General features: G+C 37.5%; 1 protein-coding gene across 3 annotated transcripts; it reads right to left on the bottom strand.

Moving 5' to 3' along the window:
• Positions 1–362: 362 nt before the first annotated feature.
• On the bottom strand, positions 363–16659 carry TRPV3 (transient receptor potential cation channel subfamily V member 3). Of its 3 annotated transcripts, XM_031591592.2 has the most exons (18): positions 16570–16659; positions 13340–13462; positions 10610–10714; positions 9015–9101; positions 8519–8676; positions 7719–7895; positions 7477–7617; positions 6758–7038; positions 5839–6015; positions 5587–5745; positions 5144–5245; positions 4932–5005; positions 3918–4083; positions 3342–3408; positions 2687–2958; positions 2123–2235; positions 1468–1538; positions 363–582 (listed from the first exon to the last, which is right to left on the bottom strand). In XM_031591592.2, the coding sequence occupies exons 2-18, from the start codon at positions 13456–13458 to the stop codon at positions 488–490; spliced, it is 2364 nt and encodes a 787-aa protein (XP_031447452.2). In that variant the 5' UTR covers positions 13459–13462; positions 16570–16659; the 3' UTR covers positions 363–487. The 3 variants fall into 3 exon arrangements, with proteins under 3 accessions (XP_031447452.2, XP_089978541.1, XP_089978542.1); XM_090122415.1 differs by lacking the exons at positions 13340–13462; positions 16570–16659 and adding an exon at positions 10838–13325; XM_090122416.1 differs by lacking the exons at positions 10610–10714; positions 13340–13462; positions 16570–16659 and adding an exon at positions 9704–9796.
• Between the last annotated feature and the right edge of the window lie 2412 nt (positions 16660–19071).

Here is a 19071-nt window from a genome sequence, read left to right as displayed (position 1 = left end):
CAAGCAAAACAAAAAGTTGCAAATGTTTTCAGAACGTCGCTATTTCAAAATAACAGACTTCATTTAGCAGACCTATTGAAATGCCTTTCTTTTCTCCAGACAAGAGCTTTTTTCAGTATACAAAATATTGCCTGGGAGTTAAAGATTCCAAAACAACAGACAGCAGATCAGGATCCCAAAGATCTTAATTTTCCACAAAAGGAAGAAGTATCTCACATCTGACACTTCTTTCAGCAGTCTAGAGTCAAGTTTCAGCAGGCATACGAACTCGGACAGCAGCAGTTTTCAAGCTTAAAACTGAACCACAGCAATAGTCCATTTTACTGTAGCTTAGCTGCCCTGATTAAATGGGTTCAAGTCACCAGACCACGTCACTGAATGCTTGTGCTCCAGCTGGCTACAGCTGTCCAAAATAACAAAAAACCTTCCAACATCAGCCGCTGATGCTTTTAACTTTCCAAACATCTACATCTCAAACACAGAACAACTAAAGAGAAGTTTCAGGCAAATCATCCATTTCTTCAAACGTATTCAAGGTGTTTTTGCTATTAGTTCTTGAATTATCTTGAACTTTGCTTGGATCTGCAAGAAAATGCATTATAAACAAAACAGGATATGGTAGAAACTGTATTTGTGAGATCAAGCTTTGGCACATCTAATTTATGTTAAAAAACACACATTTATTTAAACAGCAAGTTGTCAGTTTGCTACCATATCTTATACTGAATGTTTTCTTTCTGCTTCTCTTCTTTATTACTGAAAAAATTCTACTCCACAAGTACAAATGCTAATTGACTAAAGAGCAAACTTCAAAACACATCTCAGATCCTCACATGCCCCATTGTAAACTCTGACGCCTGCTGCTAGAAGGACATCTGACACCTCTGAGTTCAGTCATGTCTCTATGACACTTCCAATACTCTCAGCAAATGGCTGTCTTGAATTTCCTGGTTAACATTCATGAGGAGCAATTTGTCATCCAGTACACATCCCAAACAAACAGGAATGTTGTAGGGCTGAAATACAGCAAACTACACTTTTGTTAGGTAGAATCAGTCTCATTTCTTGCCACACCTTGCAATGCCATATGTAACGACTCAGGGAGTAAATCAATGTACTTTGCAACACCTTTTCCAGAACAAAATATGCTGTCTGTTAAGAAGTTATTCAGCCTTATGCCATTCAAATGCCATAAGAAAATGTAAAATTTAGATCAAGAATAACTGCTTAGAGAAAAATAAATCAGCTACACCCACCATGTTTCAGTGCTGAGGAATAAATAATGAGAGTTGTAGCTAAACCTCTCTCCAAATGGTTTAAGACCCCTATCATGTTAGCCTAGCAGTAAGTAGAGCAGTTGTATATCAAGGTTATGTACACTTACATTCTTAAAGGTGGAAAATTACATCAAAGGATTTCTAAGGAAAAGGGATTTCATAAATAAGGTGGTGTAAAGCTAAGCAGTACCTGTTGGCCCTGGATCTTCATTAATAAACGAAACGTGTGTTTTCCACTCAGTCCATCTCACTTCATTAATCCTGTTTGCATTGTACATGAATTGAGTCATTAGTATACATTATCTCCCAGCTACATAGTTGCACTTCCCCTTTTATTTTCTCACTCCTTGGGATTGCCACGGTTTGCCATTAGCACCTGCCCTACTAATACTGAAAAGTACTGCAATGAGTGCCTTTTGCAGTGTTATGTATCATATGCAGATGGGAACAGTACTCAGATCATTCTGCAGTTTCACACATTATGAGTACAGTCTCACATTACATAGAAGAGTATTTTTCATTAAACAGCACAATATCATTATGTTCAATATGATAATCATGTCAATTAGCAGTCAATTCTAAATATAGTTTCTTTTAAGCTAACATTTGGAGGTGATTATGATAAAAATGACATCTCCTGCAATAAGAGCTTATACTTGTACACTAAAAACATATCTGAGGTTCAAAATCTGTCTTCTTATTAAAAATTGTTAACACCAAAAACCTTTTCTGTTAAGAGCAGGAAATAATTTGCCAAAATACACAAAATATTTTAAAGAGTCTTTGGAGGAGAAATAACCTTGAAGAGGCACATAGAGCAGAACAGCACAGTATTCAAACTTTACCTTAAGCAGACCCTTGTGTCGTTCTCAGCCACTTTACACCGCTCTCCCAGTTGGAATTTTTTCCTCAAAGATTTTGGTAAGAATTTTTCAAATTCCAAAATGGTTCTGGCTCTCTATTAACAATGAACAGTAACAGAAATGTGGTTAACCATATTCAGAATCTTCTGACTTTGTAGCATACACAGAGTTATGTCACAATCTTCATCCACCATCCGTGATCAACAGAGACAGAAGTAAATAACGTGTTGCAGATTTCTTGTCAGACTATGAAATACACCTTCCTGGTGACACATCCAGGGGAATTAAAGTCACAAAGGTACATAGGGACAGTGCATGAGGTTGAAAATCTGACACACAAGATTGGCTTTAGGGTAGCTGTAAATTGTGAAGTTGATACTCTTACACTAAACCTACAGATTTTCATTATTTGTACATACATGCAAATAGAGATTCTCATTGTTAACACCCATCCCTTCTATCAGTGTGATAAGTGACAAAAGCTACAGCTTAGAAGACCTGACCAATGCTTCTATACTTCATTAAGCAAGCTAACCACAAACAAACCTGGAGTTTCCAGATGTGCTCACTCTCTTTAGAAATATCTTCCACTGTTTCTCCCATTAATGCAATCAGCATGTTCAAGAGAAGAACAAAAGTCAACACAACATAAGTTATGAGGAGCAGAAGAAATAGCACAGGATACTTGGAATTTTGCTGGATCTCCAGATCACCCAAACCTAAGGTGAGCTTAAAAAGATCCATCAGAACAGGTCCCAGACTGCTGTTGGAATGGCATTCGCCACCATTTTGGCAAGTTTCAATCAATGCAGCAAGAGCTGAAAAAAAAACATGAGACAATTTTTATCACAATAATGCTTCATGTATACATTGCATTTTAATCTAAAGAATTCAAGATGCACTACATAATAAAGAGCTACAGCTACCCAGCAAGGTACACAGCAGCAGCTAGATGACAGGTAACCAAGAGGAAGCAGAAAGAGCCCACGTCCAAATGAAATTGCAAACAATTGAGCAAGAGCCAAATTACTTATCTGTTCAGATAGTCTCTAGGCAGAGTTTAAATCTCTAAACAGGACTTTTTAATTTCCAGAAGAAACCCCAACATGAGCTCTCATCATGATACCAGGGTTCTTAGTCATAAGAATGCCAAAATTTTTACTCACACAGAGCATCAGTGCTTTTCTCCAGTGATATTTACCTACGCCAAATCCCAGCAAAAACACGATATAGACAACTAAAAATTTTATCACATCGTTCAGGATGACCTAAAAATTAAATCAAATATTCATCAGGAATTAAAATTGAGAAGTAGTTTTATGCTTATGTATCTGCAGGGATACAGGTGTGATGCACACTGCAGCATCAGATCATTCTCAGTAGGCAAAGTGATCGCAGCCTCCATGGGAAATCCAGAGGAAATTTAGGTCTGAGATTGTTTTCTAATCTTGTGGATGAGAGCCTGATGAGTTGTGTACTTCCAAGAGTGACAGTAAGTGCACAACACGGGTATTATAGCATGTGATGCAATTAAATAGCAGAACTCTTTTAGCCCACAAACTACTCGTATATTTCATAAAATAAAATCTTGACCTTTAAGATATAAGCTAATTTCTGCTATTCAGTCATAGGTAGATTTTATATATTATATTTCAGCAGAATAAAAAAAAAATAAGAAAATTCGATATGAATTATACATGTGAATTGTTGCACATGCTTCATTAGGATTGTATAGATAAGCAAGCACCAGGTAAAAAAAATAAAATTAAATACTTGCCTTTTGAATCATAACACTGTAGATTCCCATGGACTGGAAACCTCTGGTGAAATAGAGCATATTAGCCCATCCCAGGGCCATTGCCAAAACAAGACACACCAGGTGTTCTTTGTAGGAAAACAAGTACAAAAAGACAGAGAAGATCACAAGCATAGCTTGTATAAAACTGTTAAAAAAAACACATGTATGTAGAAGGAAAATTACTAGCACAAAACCAATAGCATCATGGAAAAATATGAAAACAACTGCTTCTTAGGCTTCAACTCCACTTTCATATTGCTTTCCATTCTCCCCTACAAACATAACCAAAATAATCTAACAATAAAGTAAATGAGTTAAAACCTAGGTATGTTAACATATAATGGCTATCCTTATTAAAGCTTACTTTAATTAAACTCTTCTCCCCTGGACAGCAGTTCAATGATTTTGCTAACAGAGATATTTGGAATCAACAGAGTTTCCATGAGCCTCTCTGCAAGAACACAGAGAACACGCAGTGCATTCTCATAGGATGCAGACCAGACTCTGGCAGCACAAGACTGGAATTAGAATGGCTGTAGAGTTAAGCTACCTGTTTTTTTTGATACATGATCTTATTCTAGAAAGGAGAGGAAATCCCCTGTGCTTTATGAAAACCAGCTGATGGGATACTGCCACTAGCCAGCTGAACTGGCTTTACGTTGTATTTTCTTCCAGGAAGAGTTGAAAACTAGATTTAGTTTATTAACCAGGTTTCTTAAATGTATTTGTCTATATAGAGCATGAAGAGATGAAGCATGTGAAAGAGATAAAAGACAGTACTGCACTTTGTGAAAAACAGTACACATCAATTCCCAGTACTATTATTGACCAGTGAAAGCATTAGCATGTGCTAAGGAAAAGCTGCATGGAAGATTACATCCATCTCTCTGAAAACTGATAATCTAAAGAAAATTGTGCATCTGCTCAAGGAATCATTCCCTGCAACCACGGATTAGATACATAGTGTATAAAATATATGCATGACAGACTTACAATGCAGAGTGGAACCACGCATCAGAAAGAATTGACTGCAGGTCTGAGGGCCTGAGCAGAAAGATGGCTACACTCTACATCACGAGATAAAGAAAAAACACAGAAATGGAAGTAAGAGAAAGCAGGGGTCAAAATCAGTCTTTCGAAATCATGCATCTGAAGTTAATCTTCTATAGAAATATCTCTTTGTATCTGTTATTTAAAAGTCTCACCTCTTTTATGGCTAAAAATATGGCTCCTAACATAACCATCACCTGTCCTGATAACTGCAGCCATCCCACACCACGTGTAAGAGCTAGTGGATAAGGTGGAGCCTGCAAGACAAAACCAACATGAAAGACTGAGTTCCATATCTGAAGGGTAAAAGGCAAAGGAAGTGGAAGCTTCATGTATGTAGCTCTCTGAGTAACCAATTTAACTATCTGTCTTTTTGTTATGTAGCTTTCAGGTTACTTTCGCAAGTAACTTCTACAACTCTTCCTTCTAGGTAAGAAAACTTGATGTGGGAGAGCCTGGTCTCAACATAGTCTGATATTCTGATACATTTTGGGGCACTTTTTTATTTTTTATTTTTATTTGCCAGCATTTAAAAAATAAACCAGAAAACACTATTGCGTTTTAAAGCAGTAAAACCTGTTTAAGTTACTGTACTCACTTCATTTTCATTAGGCCTGTGGTAGGAAACTAATGTCAGAGTTATGTTGTACAGAAAATAAAAACAACATGACATAAAAAGCATGTGTCGTGCAAATTTCTTCCATTTCATTCGCAGGAGTGAATTAAGGGGCTCTAATGTCAGCATTTCGTGACGATTCTGTAGAAAGAAGAAAAAAATCTCCTAAGATTTGAAATTTCCACTAGTAAGAAAACTGAGATAATATGTGCATTTTATGAATAGGCAACTTACACCGATATTTGTGTTGTAGACAATAATTTCCAGTACTGAATTGTCTGCAGTGGTATCTAGTTCTGTCAAATCATAAAGAGAAGATTGGACGGGACCATAAGCCCAGTCTGTGAATTTTCTTGACAGGCTTCTGTTGGGTTTCTCTCTTATCTCTCTGCTGAGGATGTATTTCAGAACCTAAAAGATGAGCAGAATTGTTGGTTACCAAATGCATTCTTCAGGGAACTGAGAAAGTATACATATACACTTGTCAAAACCAATACCTTTTAATTCTCATCTTTTTAGTGTAGTGTAATTTAATACATCCATGATTCTGTCATTAAATAAGTGCTGTTAGAGATCACAAACATCTAATAAATAAATACAGTGTTCTTAATGTCTCTGGATTTTCTGTCAAAGAGATATTTTTCTAAAAAATGAAAGCATAATTTTCCAGGTGTTCACATTTATAACTTGATCAATTACTCTCTAAATCATCACATTGTCAACTCATTACCACAAATACACAGATGATCTATGAGGAACAAATGCAACAGCAGCATAACAGAGCAGTTCTGGAAAGTCTTCTAAAATGATTTGAAGATTTTGTATTGTTTAAGAGTAGTTTCATAATAAATGCAATATTTCCGAGTTCCTGTACAACAGAAAGGTTTGAAAGGCTGTTTTTAATAGTAAATATATTATATATATATATTCTGCAAAGAGGTATTCTTAGAGGAAAACCTTGCAGGGTAGAAGGAACATTGCTAACATTTTGAACCCTATTAGCTCAGTGGTATACTGGTATAATACTGGTATACAGTACAGCATAGCAAGCATGGAGAACTACATTCTAGAGCACTAAAATCTGAGTGCATGGTTGGTCTCGATGCTTTCTCCATACTTAAATTCTCTTAGATACTACTGAAATAATACCCACCTCTAACTTCCCAGTTTTTGCAGCTAATTGTAGAGGTGTTAAACCCTCTTTGTTCTTCACTTTTTCCAAATTTCTGTCTTTACTTTTCAACAAAATCATATCGTACATTCTGATTACAAAGTCATTCTGAGTTTTAAAGTCCTCTGCAACAGTAACTAATGCGTGGAGGATATTGTTTCCTCTGGAATCCTGAGAAGCAATGTTGGTCCTGGTGTTGTCCATTAACAGCTCAATTATATCTGGTTGATTGGTACATGCAGCTAAAGCCAGTGCAGTTTCACCTACAAAATCATAACATGCAACACGTGTTCATTTCTTATTACAGGTAATCAAACTGTTATTATAGGAATGATTGTATTAAATATCTTCCTATTTAAAAGCATGTATCAATATAGATTAATTTTAATTTAGCTCCTGGTTTAGAAAAACTTAATTTGCATAAAAACATTTGGAGACAATCTTCAGATTCAAGTTTGTGTCACTTCATTTGCCATTCAGCATTTAGCAATTGTCTTACAAATATATCTGAGTGTTAATAACACACTGGACTGTAGCAAATCTCTTTACAAGAGGTACTGTGCCATTTTTCTGTCCTGTGATACTACCTTCTTAATCTAGGTTTCAGTGACAGCAATGATCCGCACTTGCCTGCTTTCTATGCTGTCTTACTTGTCTGGATATTCCTTTCTAATTGTTGCAGAAATCCCATTTCTACTTACCAAAATAAAAGCCTTCATGTTTGTGTTTGGGATTAAAGAAAATACCCTGGGCGTGAGCGTTGACATCAGCTCCTTTTTCTATAAGAGTCTGAGTGATTTCAAACTGTCTTCTTTCAATGGCAATATTTAGTGCTGTCTGGCCTGAAATATCAGACATGGGTATTTAGTGTGAAATCTTATGGTGTTATGATTACTGATGGCATTTTTAGCTACATGCCTCAAAATGTATCAGATGACAGTACCTTTATACGCCTCTTCTGTGTATGCTGCATTGATAAACCTCTCCAAAATACCATTTTCTTCTGCAAAGGATAGTAGCATGTTCACTATCTCATTTGTGTTGTTGTTTATGTTCAGTAGAGCTTTCATCAGACAAGTTTTCCCAGTATCTGAAGCTGTGAATTTTTTCATTAGATAATCTGAAAGAGTAAATTTTGAGATTAGATCATGGAGCCATCAGTATTTATTAAGTTAATGGAAAACAGCTTGAATCTTTTATTTGTAGCAGAGCCTGAGGGATACATATGAAAAGAAATTATTTGGTAAACAGTTACCCAGACACTCTGTATTTGAGCTATGTGTACTTTGTGAGATGATACAGTGCTTGCTTTCTTTTCCAGCTATCCCACCAACACAAATCCAGACAAATCCAAATTCTCTTCTTCTCTGCTTGCTCTACCATGCTACACACATCACAAACAGTGGCTATGCCACAACCAGGCTGACTGTAGTAAGGACAGAGACATCAGTTTTGAGTCTTGTACTGCAGAAGCTAGCTCAGGTATGGCTGTGGGAACACAGTAGATCCCCAGGGTAACATAAATAAGAGACAAATACTCCCCAGTGTTGCTTCAGAGGCAGCAAGAAAGCAGCTGATTGAATATGCTTTCATTTAGAAAAAAGAAATGACATCCATTTGATTGTAATCAAATGACTTCAGCTTCACACACAAGTCACTGCTGCACTGAGGAATTTCCTAGTAGAATACACATGCACTGCCAGAAGAGGTAAGAGTCTTCCTTCAGACAACTCCACAGCTTACCTGGCACAGTCATGTTTGTACAGACATTTGATCTCTCCTTCAGCTCTGCAAGCAGACCTTGCAATTCTTCAATATTCCCCTCAGATACTGCCCAAAATAGGTATTTCTTCAGCTTCTTCCGGGCTCTTGTCTGCTCAGGTCCTTGTGCTATGTTAGCACTGAATGATCAAAAATAATAATGGAATTGCTGAGTCAGTTTACTTTATTTTCTACATACGAGGAAAAAGAAATACAATTACTTGCACCAGACTACATTGACTTGCCCCATTTCCATACAGGTGTCCCATATCTCTCAATATGTTTCTGTGCACTGCTTATTTGCTAAGAAAATGCTATTGAAAAGCAAAACTTAGAGTTATTTCTGAGTTTAATTACTGAATATTCAGAAAGGCGTATATGCCTCGTTTCTGGGAAAAAAAGAAAAGGCATGCACAATTGGTAATATCTACTCTATTATAGATTTAATCTGTAGAAAATACTTCCCATCTCCACTCACCAACAACTGTCTACATTAGGGCTATATTCAGTCACATCATCCTGAAGAGACTGTGGGGAATCCATGTCTTCCCCATTTGCAGACGCACTGTAGAAATGAGAAAAGCACAACTGCTAAAACAGGAAGATATTGGAAGACATTTTGGCAAACTGCACAAAGAACCAGTCAGTACTAGGATTGTCTATTTCCAAAGGAGTGGCAAAAAGGAAGAGACTCACAGGATTTTATTACATTGACAAAATCCTGAGGAAAACAGCCTGTTTTGTGTTTTTTTACATTATTTCATTTGAGATCTTGAACCTGTGGGAGTTTTTTCTTCAGTGTTTGTTTAACACTTTTTGTGCAATATCTTCAGTGTTGCACCTTGAAACGTACAGTCTGCCTTCCTCACACATTTGTCATCTGCCACAAAACAAGTGTTAAAGCAGTAATCTTGCATGGATTGCACAGAATGAATATGATTTAAAGATTTACTACACAATACACTGTAGGCAACTCGAGAACATCTTGCAGCTGACTGGAATGGAAATTTCAGCTAAAAGAAACTAAAGCCTGGGCTCTATATGCATATTTAGGTAATAAATTTAAAGGACTTCAGTGGCATTGGTATTTTGTAATTTCTGTATGCCATTTCTAGACATTCCTAAAAACAGATCTGACATGAGTTGATTGATAGTCATTTTTCTCACCTGTGTTTTTGTTTTCTATGGGATTTGGATTTGATGAACTCTCACAGGTTAATAACTTAGGGAGCCTGGACTATTAGTTATTGACAAGATGGATGTATGGACAGAATGCAAGGATTCAACACTGCTCTGCAGATATTTATTTGAAACAAAGCTAGAAGCTCAGGGTACATTCTTATTCAGTCCATCACTTCTCTGCAGAAAATCCAGTGACAAAGTGCATGTGTGTCTCATGCAGGTTTGTTCCTGAATGAGAAGAAAAAATCTGGGTACTTTTCCTCTGATACAACAATAAAACTGTCAACAATTCCAGAAAGCTGACCAGTCACCTATTAGACACAAAAACATTTGATAATTCTGAGCTTATTCTAGATTTGATTCATAATTCCCTAATTCATAATTCTGGCTTTGGGTACCATTCCAGTTTTTAAATATCTGATGCATTCTACCCACTCATAATTTTTCTCTACTCATCCAGCATAAATAACTGCTTTAAATATCTCAGACTCAACATTTTCATGTTGGTTTGTTGTTAATGAAAAACAGAGCGAGCACACAGAGCTGGGAATATGGCTTGCTAAATTAAACTGCTGTTTTCATATCAGAAAATTGGGTGCATGGAGTTTGTCCTCATCTATCACAAATAGCATATGCTTAGGAAGGAAAAGATAGCATTGATTTAAAATTTATTCATATTTGAGGCCTGATTTATTCAGTGTAAATGACAGCAGTACATACAGATAAATAATCCAGCAACAGTTGACCTCCAACAGAGTTCTGTCTTTGAAGTGATCAAAATCTATGCAAAACCATGTGAAATTTGAGCACTAAAGAGGAAGAAGGAGTAGCTGCTGAAAATGAAATAGATATACTTGCAGTATGACTAATGTACATGCATTGATAACTTACCATGGACGAATATTCGAATCCATTGGTTTTGAAAACACAGGGGGAGATGTATTATTTGGAGTTGCATTGCCTTCAAAACCTTCAATCTCCAGAAAAAAATGTGAACTGTTGAACGTATTGCATTGAAAAATTATTAGTAAAAAAATCAAATTCAACCATAAGATACAGAATTCACTACATGTAAGCACCTGGAACAACACTGACAATTAATATTTTCTAACACCATACCTGTCTAACAGGATGCTGTCTACTTTTCCCTGGAAGTATCCCAGCCTCTACCATCAGTTAAGCACTTCCATGTTGGCTGATGGGCAAAAGATCCCAAGATATATTTAGAAGGCACAACATCAGATCCTGACATGTCTGAACATCAAGAGCAGCAGCCTAAAAGAAGCCTCACATTGGACTTCTGTGCCCACAGCTGAACACAGCACCACCAGACACTTAGAAACAGCCAGACACGTATGCATAAACACTCACACATACATGCATATGCTTCTTCATCTATTTCTCCAGCCAGTACCAACAGAACAGGTCATTCCAAACGCAGTGATAAACAGCAATCCAAGTGTTAATTTCACTGTGTATAGCTGTTCAAACTTCATGACCTTTTAACATTTGAGATGTGTCAGCAAAGCATCCCTGAAATTACCTTGGCATGGGGTGCTTCTCAGAGTACGGGGAAAATCTGGACAGAAGGAGGACCACTGCTATCATTTCTACCACACATGCTACACTCACAGCTGCTGTAATTCACCGTTGCTTCACTGGGATCTTAACTTGGCAGAAAAACTATGCAGTGAAAATGCCAAGGATTCATGCTGCTTTGTGCATTCCCTGACTATGATGTGCAGGATCTGTCCCAACAGGTAAAAGCTGTCAGAGGCTACAGTGCATTTTCAGAAATCCAGAAGTGCTGCTCTTCAGGCTTAGCTGGACTGTCTCAGCTGCTCACCCCAGGAGTGGTGTGCCACAGGTTGATATCTCTCCCAGCACTGTGGTTCATGTGGAAGATTTTGGCATGCAATAGCTGTACAGCAGCTATGAAGTGGTGCCTGTTTTGGAAGCCAACATACCTAGCCTATACCAACATGTGGGTTATCTGGGGATACCATAGGGAAAAAAAACCAACAAAATCCATAATGTAAAGCAAAGGGACAACTGCCAAAAAATACCCAAGTGCTTACGTGGCCATGGTGCACTGTCAGGAGCACTGCCCACAAACATGATCAGGTTCTGACAACGCTGGCAGTGCTCCTCCCATCCTGTCTCTTGGTTTTCCTGTACACATACTGTTAGCACACTCAGACACCAGGGGCTTCAGGAATGGGAAGTGATTGTATTTTCTTCAAGTATATATTGCCAATACATTTGTCAAAGTGAGAAATGCTACCCATGGAGGTGCACTAGATGCTCAGTGGCACCATATGCCAGAAGGAAAAGTTCTGAACCTATAGAAGTACAGCAGCTTAGAAACATGTAATTAATAGAACACGTTAAACCACTGCATTAAAATTCATGTGATCTTCGTTCCTTATATTACAGGAATGTTGTTGGCCACACCCTGAGCTCCTGGTTGAGAGATGGCAAACCCCCAGGGTTACTGTTACTGATACCACAAAACAGAATAAGAGACAGGGGATTAAGTAATTAAGTGCAGTATTTGCCAGTATTTGTATTAACTATAAAATCTTCTATGGAACTGCCCCTTTTTGGAGTACCAGCTGCATTATGAGCTCTAAATACACCCCATCGACCCCTTCTACAAGCAAAGTGTAATGATTCGAACAGAGTTTCTCTTTTTGAATTTAATATTGGAAGGAGAAATTGGGCCAACCAGGCAGTGGGTCTCAAATAACTTGTAACAGCATTTCTGTAGAAAGTGATCCCTCTGATTATTAAGAAATTATAAATGTTAGAACAGCCACAATTGCCTGGGCCTTCACATGTTGCTATAATAGCTAGTAATTAGCCAGAGTGAAAAGTTTATGAATTAAATTCATCCTCAGTCTACAGTAACGTATGTCACTTCAATAACACAGTATCAGGGATGAATTACTGCTTTTATTACAGTATTCACATTAAATTAAAACCCTCAATCTTCATAATAATTCCTTAGCATAAAATATGAATGAAAGGGAATATTTTATTTTATCAAACAAAATAGTAAGAAATCTCATTAATCAGAATCATGAAAAATTTAATGAACATAGGTTTCTGTTTGTAATAAGGATATCCTAAACCTCCTGCCCTACCAGCTCTCATTCTTTAATTCCACCTCTGCCTTCCCACAGCCTGCTATATTTCCTTCTGATGCTGTTTGCTATATTCCTTTTTTCCAGGAATCCTTTTTTTTCCAGCATCTTTTCTACAAAGCCTCCATCACTTTAAAAAGACCACTTTACCTTCTCCTACTGAAATGCTGATCATCATTAGACCAAATTCTTGTAAACTCATAAAGGTATTTAGACAGCCTAGTTGATAGGCAACCAACTTTAACAGACCAGAGCTCATATCTGATGTCTCTAGGATAGAGTTTTTTCTCTTAGGGTGAACACATATGTCTATCTAAACAGAAATACTCTTCCACTTACAAACAGCATAAACCCTCCATTTTTTGAAAGCATCTTCTTTTATCTCATTCATATATACAGCATGAATAAAGATATTAGTGATATTGCATTCCAAATATCTACTGAAAGAGATTAAAAGGGAGATACAACGTCCAACCTTTTCTTTGTGGGAGTGCTCTCAGTTGGTTTCTTCTCTTGCTGATTTGAAGGGGGTGCACCAGGTGGATTTGTTTTCTTGCCCATTAGTGGAACGGCTTCTTTGTTATCTTTAATCATGTTTCTGCAGTAAGCAGAATCGTGGTTACTTAACACTTCAAGAAAGTATAGGGACCAAATTACCAATTTACAATCTCTTCACAAGTAAGCATACAACTCGTGATCTTCTTATCAAAGTTTTTCATTTTTCAGTTATTAGGCACATACATATCATTTTATGTGTCAAGGCTGGAGGGTTATGGTCAAGATTGTTTAAATTACATTCTAAGAAAAGGGCCATTAAGAGTGATCCCATAAATCCAGGAGAACTGTAACTTCAAGTATGTGCCTAAGTTAAACTGCAGTGAGTTCATCAATCACAACAACAGTATCTCTGAACAGTGTCCAGCCTGATCTCAGCTAAACAAATGATCCCATGGGTGACATCAAGAACCTCTGTGTGCTGGTAACATTTGTCAACATTTCAGAAAAAAAAAAAAGGAATAAGCCATGGCTGTGCTGTATAGGAACCACCAACACCATGCAACACAAAAAGATGTTAATGCATGTTATCTGCCTAAGAACACTCACAACACAAATTCTGTAAGTAATACTAATAACAATCTTCCTATTTCTCAACATAATGCTCACGGGCATGATTTTAAATCACCAACAATAACCTGAAAGCAAGAAGGTGGATTTAGGATCCTGTAAAATTAATTGAATGTAGAAATAGTAAGTTTTACAAGGTCATGGATCCATTCCCAAGCAGACTGGGGAAGTGCCCTCCATACCCAAGGACAAACTAAACAGATCTGAACATGTATTAAACGTTTTTCCCTTCCTACATCCACTCTTCTTAATGTGACAAAAGTACATACAGATTTTCTAACTCTGTCTCAACATATAGAAGGCAGATTGTGAAGGATGTCTGAAAAGACCTGACAAAAGGGATGAAAAAGAAAGCAGGCATATCACAGCCTTAACTTGAATGTGTTAGGCATTGTGATACCTGACATAAATCACATACAAGAATACTAGAATGAGATGGAAATGGGCATCAAACAGCTTTAAAAAGATATTTTAGAGGAAGAGAAATGTTGGAAACAGACCAATAGGTCAAAAAATGTGTCAGCAAAAGCAATTTTGATTTGAGAAAAACACAGTTGGTACATGTGTGAAAGTTAGAGGGGTCACAGAGTGGTCACAGAGCTGGAAAAAGCAAAGGCTAAGGTTAAAATCTGTAAAGTACATAATGGACACAGGGAAGAGCTTTTAATTTGTGAGCAATGCTAGAGCTGTTGCACATTTCTGCATGGGACACCCACAGGGGGAGTATGTCAAAAGCCCCACCTGCAGGCAATTGTCATTGCAGACATTTTAGCACTGTCTTGAGAGCAGGAAACATTTAAGAGAGGTGAAAGTAATCAAAGATAACACTGAACCTTCAATCTGTGATGGAACATTATTGAACCACCAGTGATTTAAGGGAAGAGTTTGAAGAGGAAAAAGAGGAACAGTTCACTTCTGTATATTTTTGTCATTTTATATACTATTTTCAAAGCCACATCTAAGATCTGATAGAGACTATTTCAGACGAGATGTCAGAGTCTGCACAAGTAAATAATTGCAGGCATAACAGTAAAAGTAACCTCCTGCAGTGCTGAAGTAGTGTCTGCTCCTCATTTTTAATCACTATTAATTGCAAACCCAGATGAAAATTAAGCCCAGGCTTTTGACTGTATCACTTACTGAACTCAGTTCTTATTTTAGGTACATTCATACAAATGTCATGAAAATAAATGGAGCTTTTTTAGGCTTATCAGCTTCTTCCTCCCTCTGTCTTGTTAATTTAATGACTAACTGCTTTCATCATCACCTTCCCGTGCACTATCATTTTATGTAATCTATGACATACTGAGAAAAATATTGGAATACTCTGGAGAATGCAAAATCATAATTATTACAGTCCATGTAACCTGATATGGAGTGTCATCTTTAGTTGTAACTATTTTTGAGTCTCGTTATCTATTTAATTGTTACATGCCATCAGAGAGGTGCTTTATTTGAAGTGGGCAGTGAGACAAAAATACTGTGTTGATTTATAGTATTAAGAATTACTTTGGAGGAGAATCTGAGGATGCTGTGGATGTAGTATCTCACCTCCAGTGTGGCAGGGAGAAGAGAGAAGTGCATTTGTCTGCAATGGTGAATGGGACAAGATTTTACAGAATGAACCATTTCACACAATATCACAGACCCACCTTTCACTTATCTGAGAAAAATCATACATATTTATACCTCAACAGATCAATGACACTATAAACATTTATCTCTGGGATTATCATGGGACAAAGGTCTTCTCCCTCAGTGACAGAGGAGAGGTGGTGACCACCGAGAGATGTTTCATTCACGGGATCCTTTGAACACCCACAGCACAGCTGATTCTTACTAACTCATAAAAGAATCCTCTCCCCCAGAGGAAAGATGATAAAAATTCCATTTTACTTTTGTGCATTATTTATGGTACGTATATCCAATCAGCAGAAAGTCACATTTGATAGAAAGAGTTTAGTCTTCTTGTAAGATTTTCAATCTTTTGAAGGGCTGTGGTAGACATCAGGCACTACGAAAATGTCATTTTCTTCTTGGGGAGAAATATATTATTTTACTACGAAAGTTTTTTCTACTCAAAATACTAAAAGTCTCTGTGAAAAGCACTGTTTTTCTGTGAGGAAAATGCTTTAAAATTATTTTCCTGCTTATCTCCAAACTGAATAAAAAGAGGACATTTTAGAGAATTGAAATAAAGACTATTCTATCATGCCAGCTATTCTGCCTTTGACAGTTACTACAGTGAGTGAACCTCCCATTAGAAGGAAAAAATATTTTTAACTTCAGCCTGTCTGCCAGTATATTTTGGATCTCCTCAGCACAGAAATCAGAAAGTGTCACAGTGCATCAAGCAGAGAAATATAAATGAAATAAGCTGTATCTTAAATTCTGAATGCCTCTGAGTCAGTGTGGCTCACCTTGGGAGAAAGACAGATTAATAAATTAGAAAAACAGCAACAACCACAACAGCGTTCTCCGGTTGAAAGCTAGGCTTAGTGAGGATAGCTTAGAAGATTTCATTCTCTGGAAAAGCATCACACCTACTCCAAACACCCACAGAGCTCTCACAGAACTTACCCTGTTTACAAAACCTGCATGGCAGAGTTGAGAAGGCGCCTCCAGATTGTACGGATGAAGCTCAGATTTGGGGCCCGCTGATGTTTTGACAACATCCAACAAAAGGAATCTTCCAAATGAGTAAAACTGTATTCGGGGTCAAAATGATTCTAAAAATGCACAAAGCCCCTTCTTCAGTCATCAGGTTTGCTTGGCTGTTGGAAAGCACAGATAAGTACAGCACTGGAGCGCTGAAGCCTTACAGGGTTTCTTACATCTGAAATTAGGAAGCAGAGAGAAACTTGCTAGACAACAAACTCTTTACTTCACAGCTGCCAAAGTGGGATGACACACACGCAATAATTATATACTAAATTATTACTAAAGCTGAGTCGCTCACGGATGACTTAATGGTAGCAGTAGAATATCTAAAATGATCACAGCACTCTGCAGTTTACATTCTGTATTCAAAAGAAAATGGTTATGCACACCCATTTGGGTTGTAAATGACATCCCTTTATGTCGTGCTTAGTTTATTATATATTATGGAACTATTCAGAGAGCACAAAGCAAAAATGAGAAAACAATCATGATAAGTGCTCCAGAAAGCAAATATTTTTGCTATTACTATGAAAAAATAGAAATGGGTTCAGAAAATCAGCAATAATATCAGTGAAAACATGGTGGGTGTGTTTAGATCTTTCCCTGTCTGCATGTTTTCTGATGAATGTGTACCCTTAGGGTCTGTGAGGATACAACACGTCTGTGTTTCACAGAAACAGCACTGATGTGACTTCTCACTATGCCAACTACAGGGAATGGTTTTCCAGCTCTGCTGGTTTTGAGCTGTTAAGCAATGGTTGCTGCACACTTCTTTTTTGGGACACGCCAGAAAAGGAACCATAAGTTCTTCTGCTCTCCCTACAGAGTCTTGCAATTACCAGTGTAAATGGTGCACTTAAAATCTGCATGTTTTTGCAATGAAGCCTAAAAGAAACTCAGAACTCGAGTTTCTTTCCTTCACTTGATTAATAAATGGGAGTTCAAGGAGAAAAATGCAAGCCAGAAAAACAAAAATATTTCTCCACTGTGAAAAAAGGGAAGAAAGAGTCATGTTTGAGGAAGCTGGAAATGAAAACATGAAATACCTTCAGGAAGTTCAGATTTAGAACAGGCATTCGAATCAGAACAGAATGACTCTAAAATGCATCTACAAACTGTAGGTGAACTCCTTTGATTCAAGCAGATCACCTTAAAGAACAGGACTGCTGGGTTTTATCTTTACATCACATCAAGGTCAGCCCTTTGGTGTGAAATACCAGGAATGCTACGTTGTTTCTGGTAATGAATCAGCTTCCACAGAACAGCACAGAGAAAAGGTTCATGCCTACACCAGTTCCATTTGGCATTAGGAGAGCTTTGGTTGGATGAGCCAAGCACACATCCAGCTCTGCCTGACACAAACTGATGATGATATATTCCAAGCCTTGCACTGGGCAAAGCTGTTCACACCTTGTCAAATGACTGCCTAAGCTAATATGCTGCAGTCTAGAGTCAGTTGCTTTGATGGTCTCCTAGCTGCTGATCTAACCACTCAAGAACTGAATAATGGCATTTAATCTTGCCTGGAAGAACACTGGCTTTGTTCTCCACACTAACGACGAGAAACTGTTTAATTGCAGTCACTCTGAGGCTGGAGTATTGCATGTGAAAAAATGCAAAGTTAGATTAAATCTGGGTGAAAGTGCATTTAAGGACTCTTGCTTTAACTCTCCTAAAAACCACAGTAGAAAGGCAATTAAATTCCTTTGCAAAGAAGGGAAAATAAGTTCAGCAGCAAGCTGTACTTTGAACTTAGAAAGCAGCTATATCTGAAAGTACCCAGCACACAGGACCTATCAGTGTGGTCTATTTACAATGTCGTGGCAGTTAGCCAAAAAGAAAAATGGGGACAAGCTACAGCAGGAGCCAGATCTTTGTATCAAATCTGACTATAAAAAGTAGAGAAGATTGTGAGAGCTCTAACAATTCACATGCCCAAGAATTACACTTCAGCTTGCCTGATATGTGTTAACAGCTTCTCCCTCCATTATGAGGTCATTAAGTTAGCAGTGTGGCCTTTTCTGTGCAATTGCCAGATTTAGAAGACATGTGGACATATTATTCCTAGCTAGTCTTCCTGAAAACAGGTAAAAACACCACGTGCTGCACATGGGTGTTCTGAGCCTGAACAGAGCAGCTTTAAGGGTGGACTTAAGAGTCAGGAAATAAGAAGCACAACTTCAGTAAGTCATATCTGTGCAACCATTTTCTTATAGTTTTAATCATTAACCCACTCAGCCTTTAAGTTCCCAGACCTGTTCCACTCATTTCTTACAAGCCACGAAGGATTTTGCAATAGGCTGCATCATGACTGTGCAGACCACTTTATAGTTTCACATCAGCTACCAGCTGTCTCACTTACTTAAAGAAACTCCATAAAGACACTCCATTATAAACTAGACACGCATCTCCTATGAAAAA

This window comes from Phasianus colchicus, chromosome 21, assembly GCF_987193195.1.
Source record: "Phasianus colchicus chromosome 21, bPhaCol1.hap1.1, whole genome shotgun sequence".
NCBI lineage: Eukaryota > Metazoa > Chordata > Aves > Galliformes > Phasianidae > Phasianus > Phasianus colchicus.
Note: the sequence above shows the minus strand (reverse complement) of the source record. Positions and strands in the feature narration are given on the sequence as shown.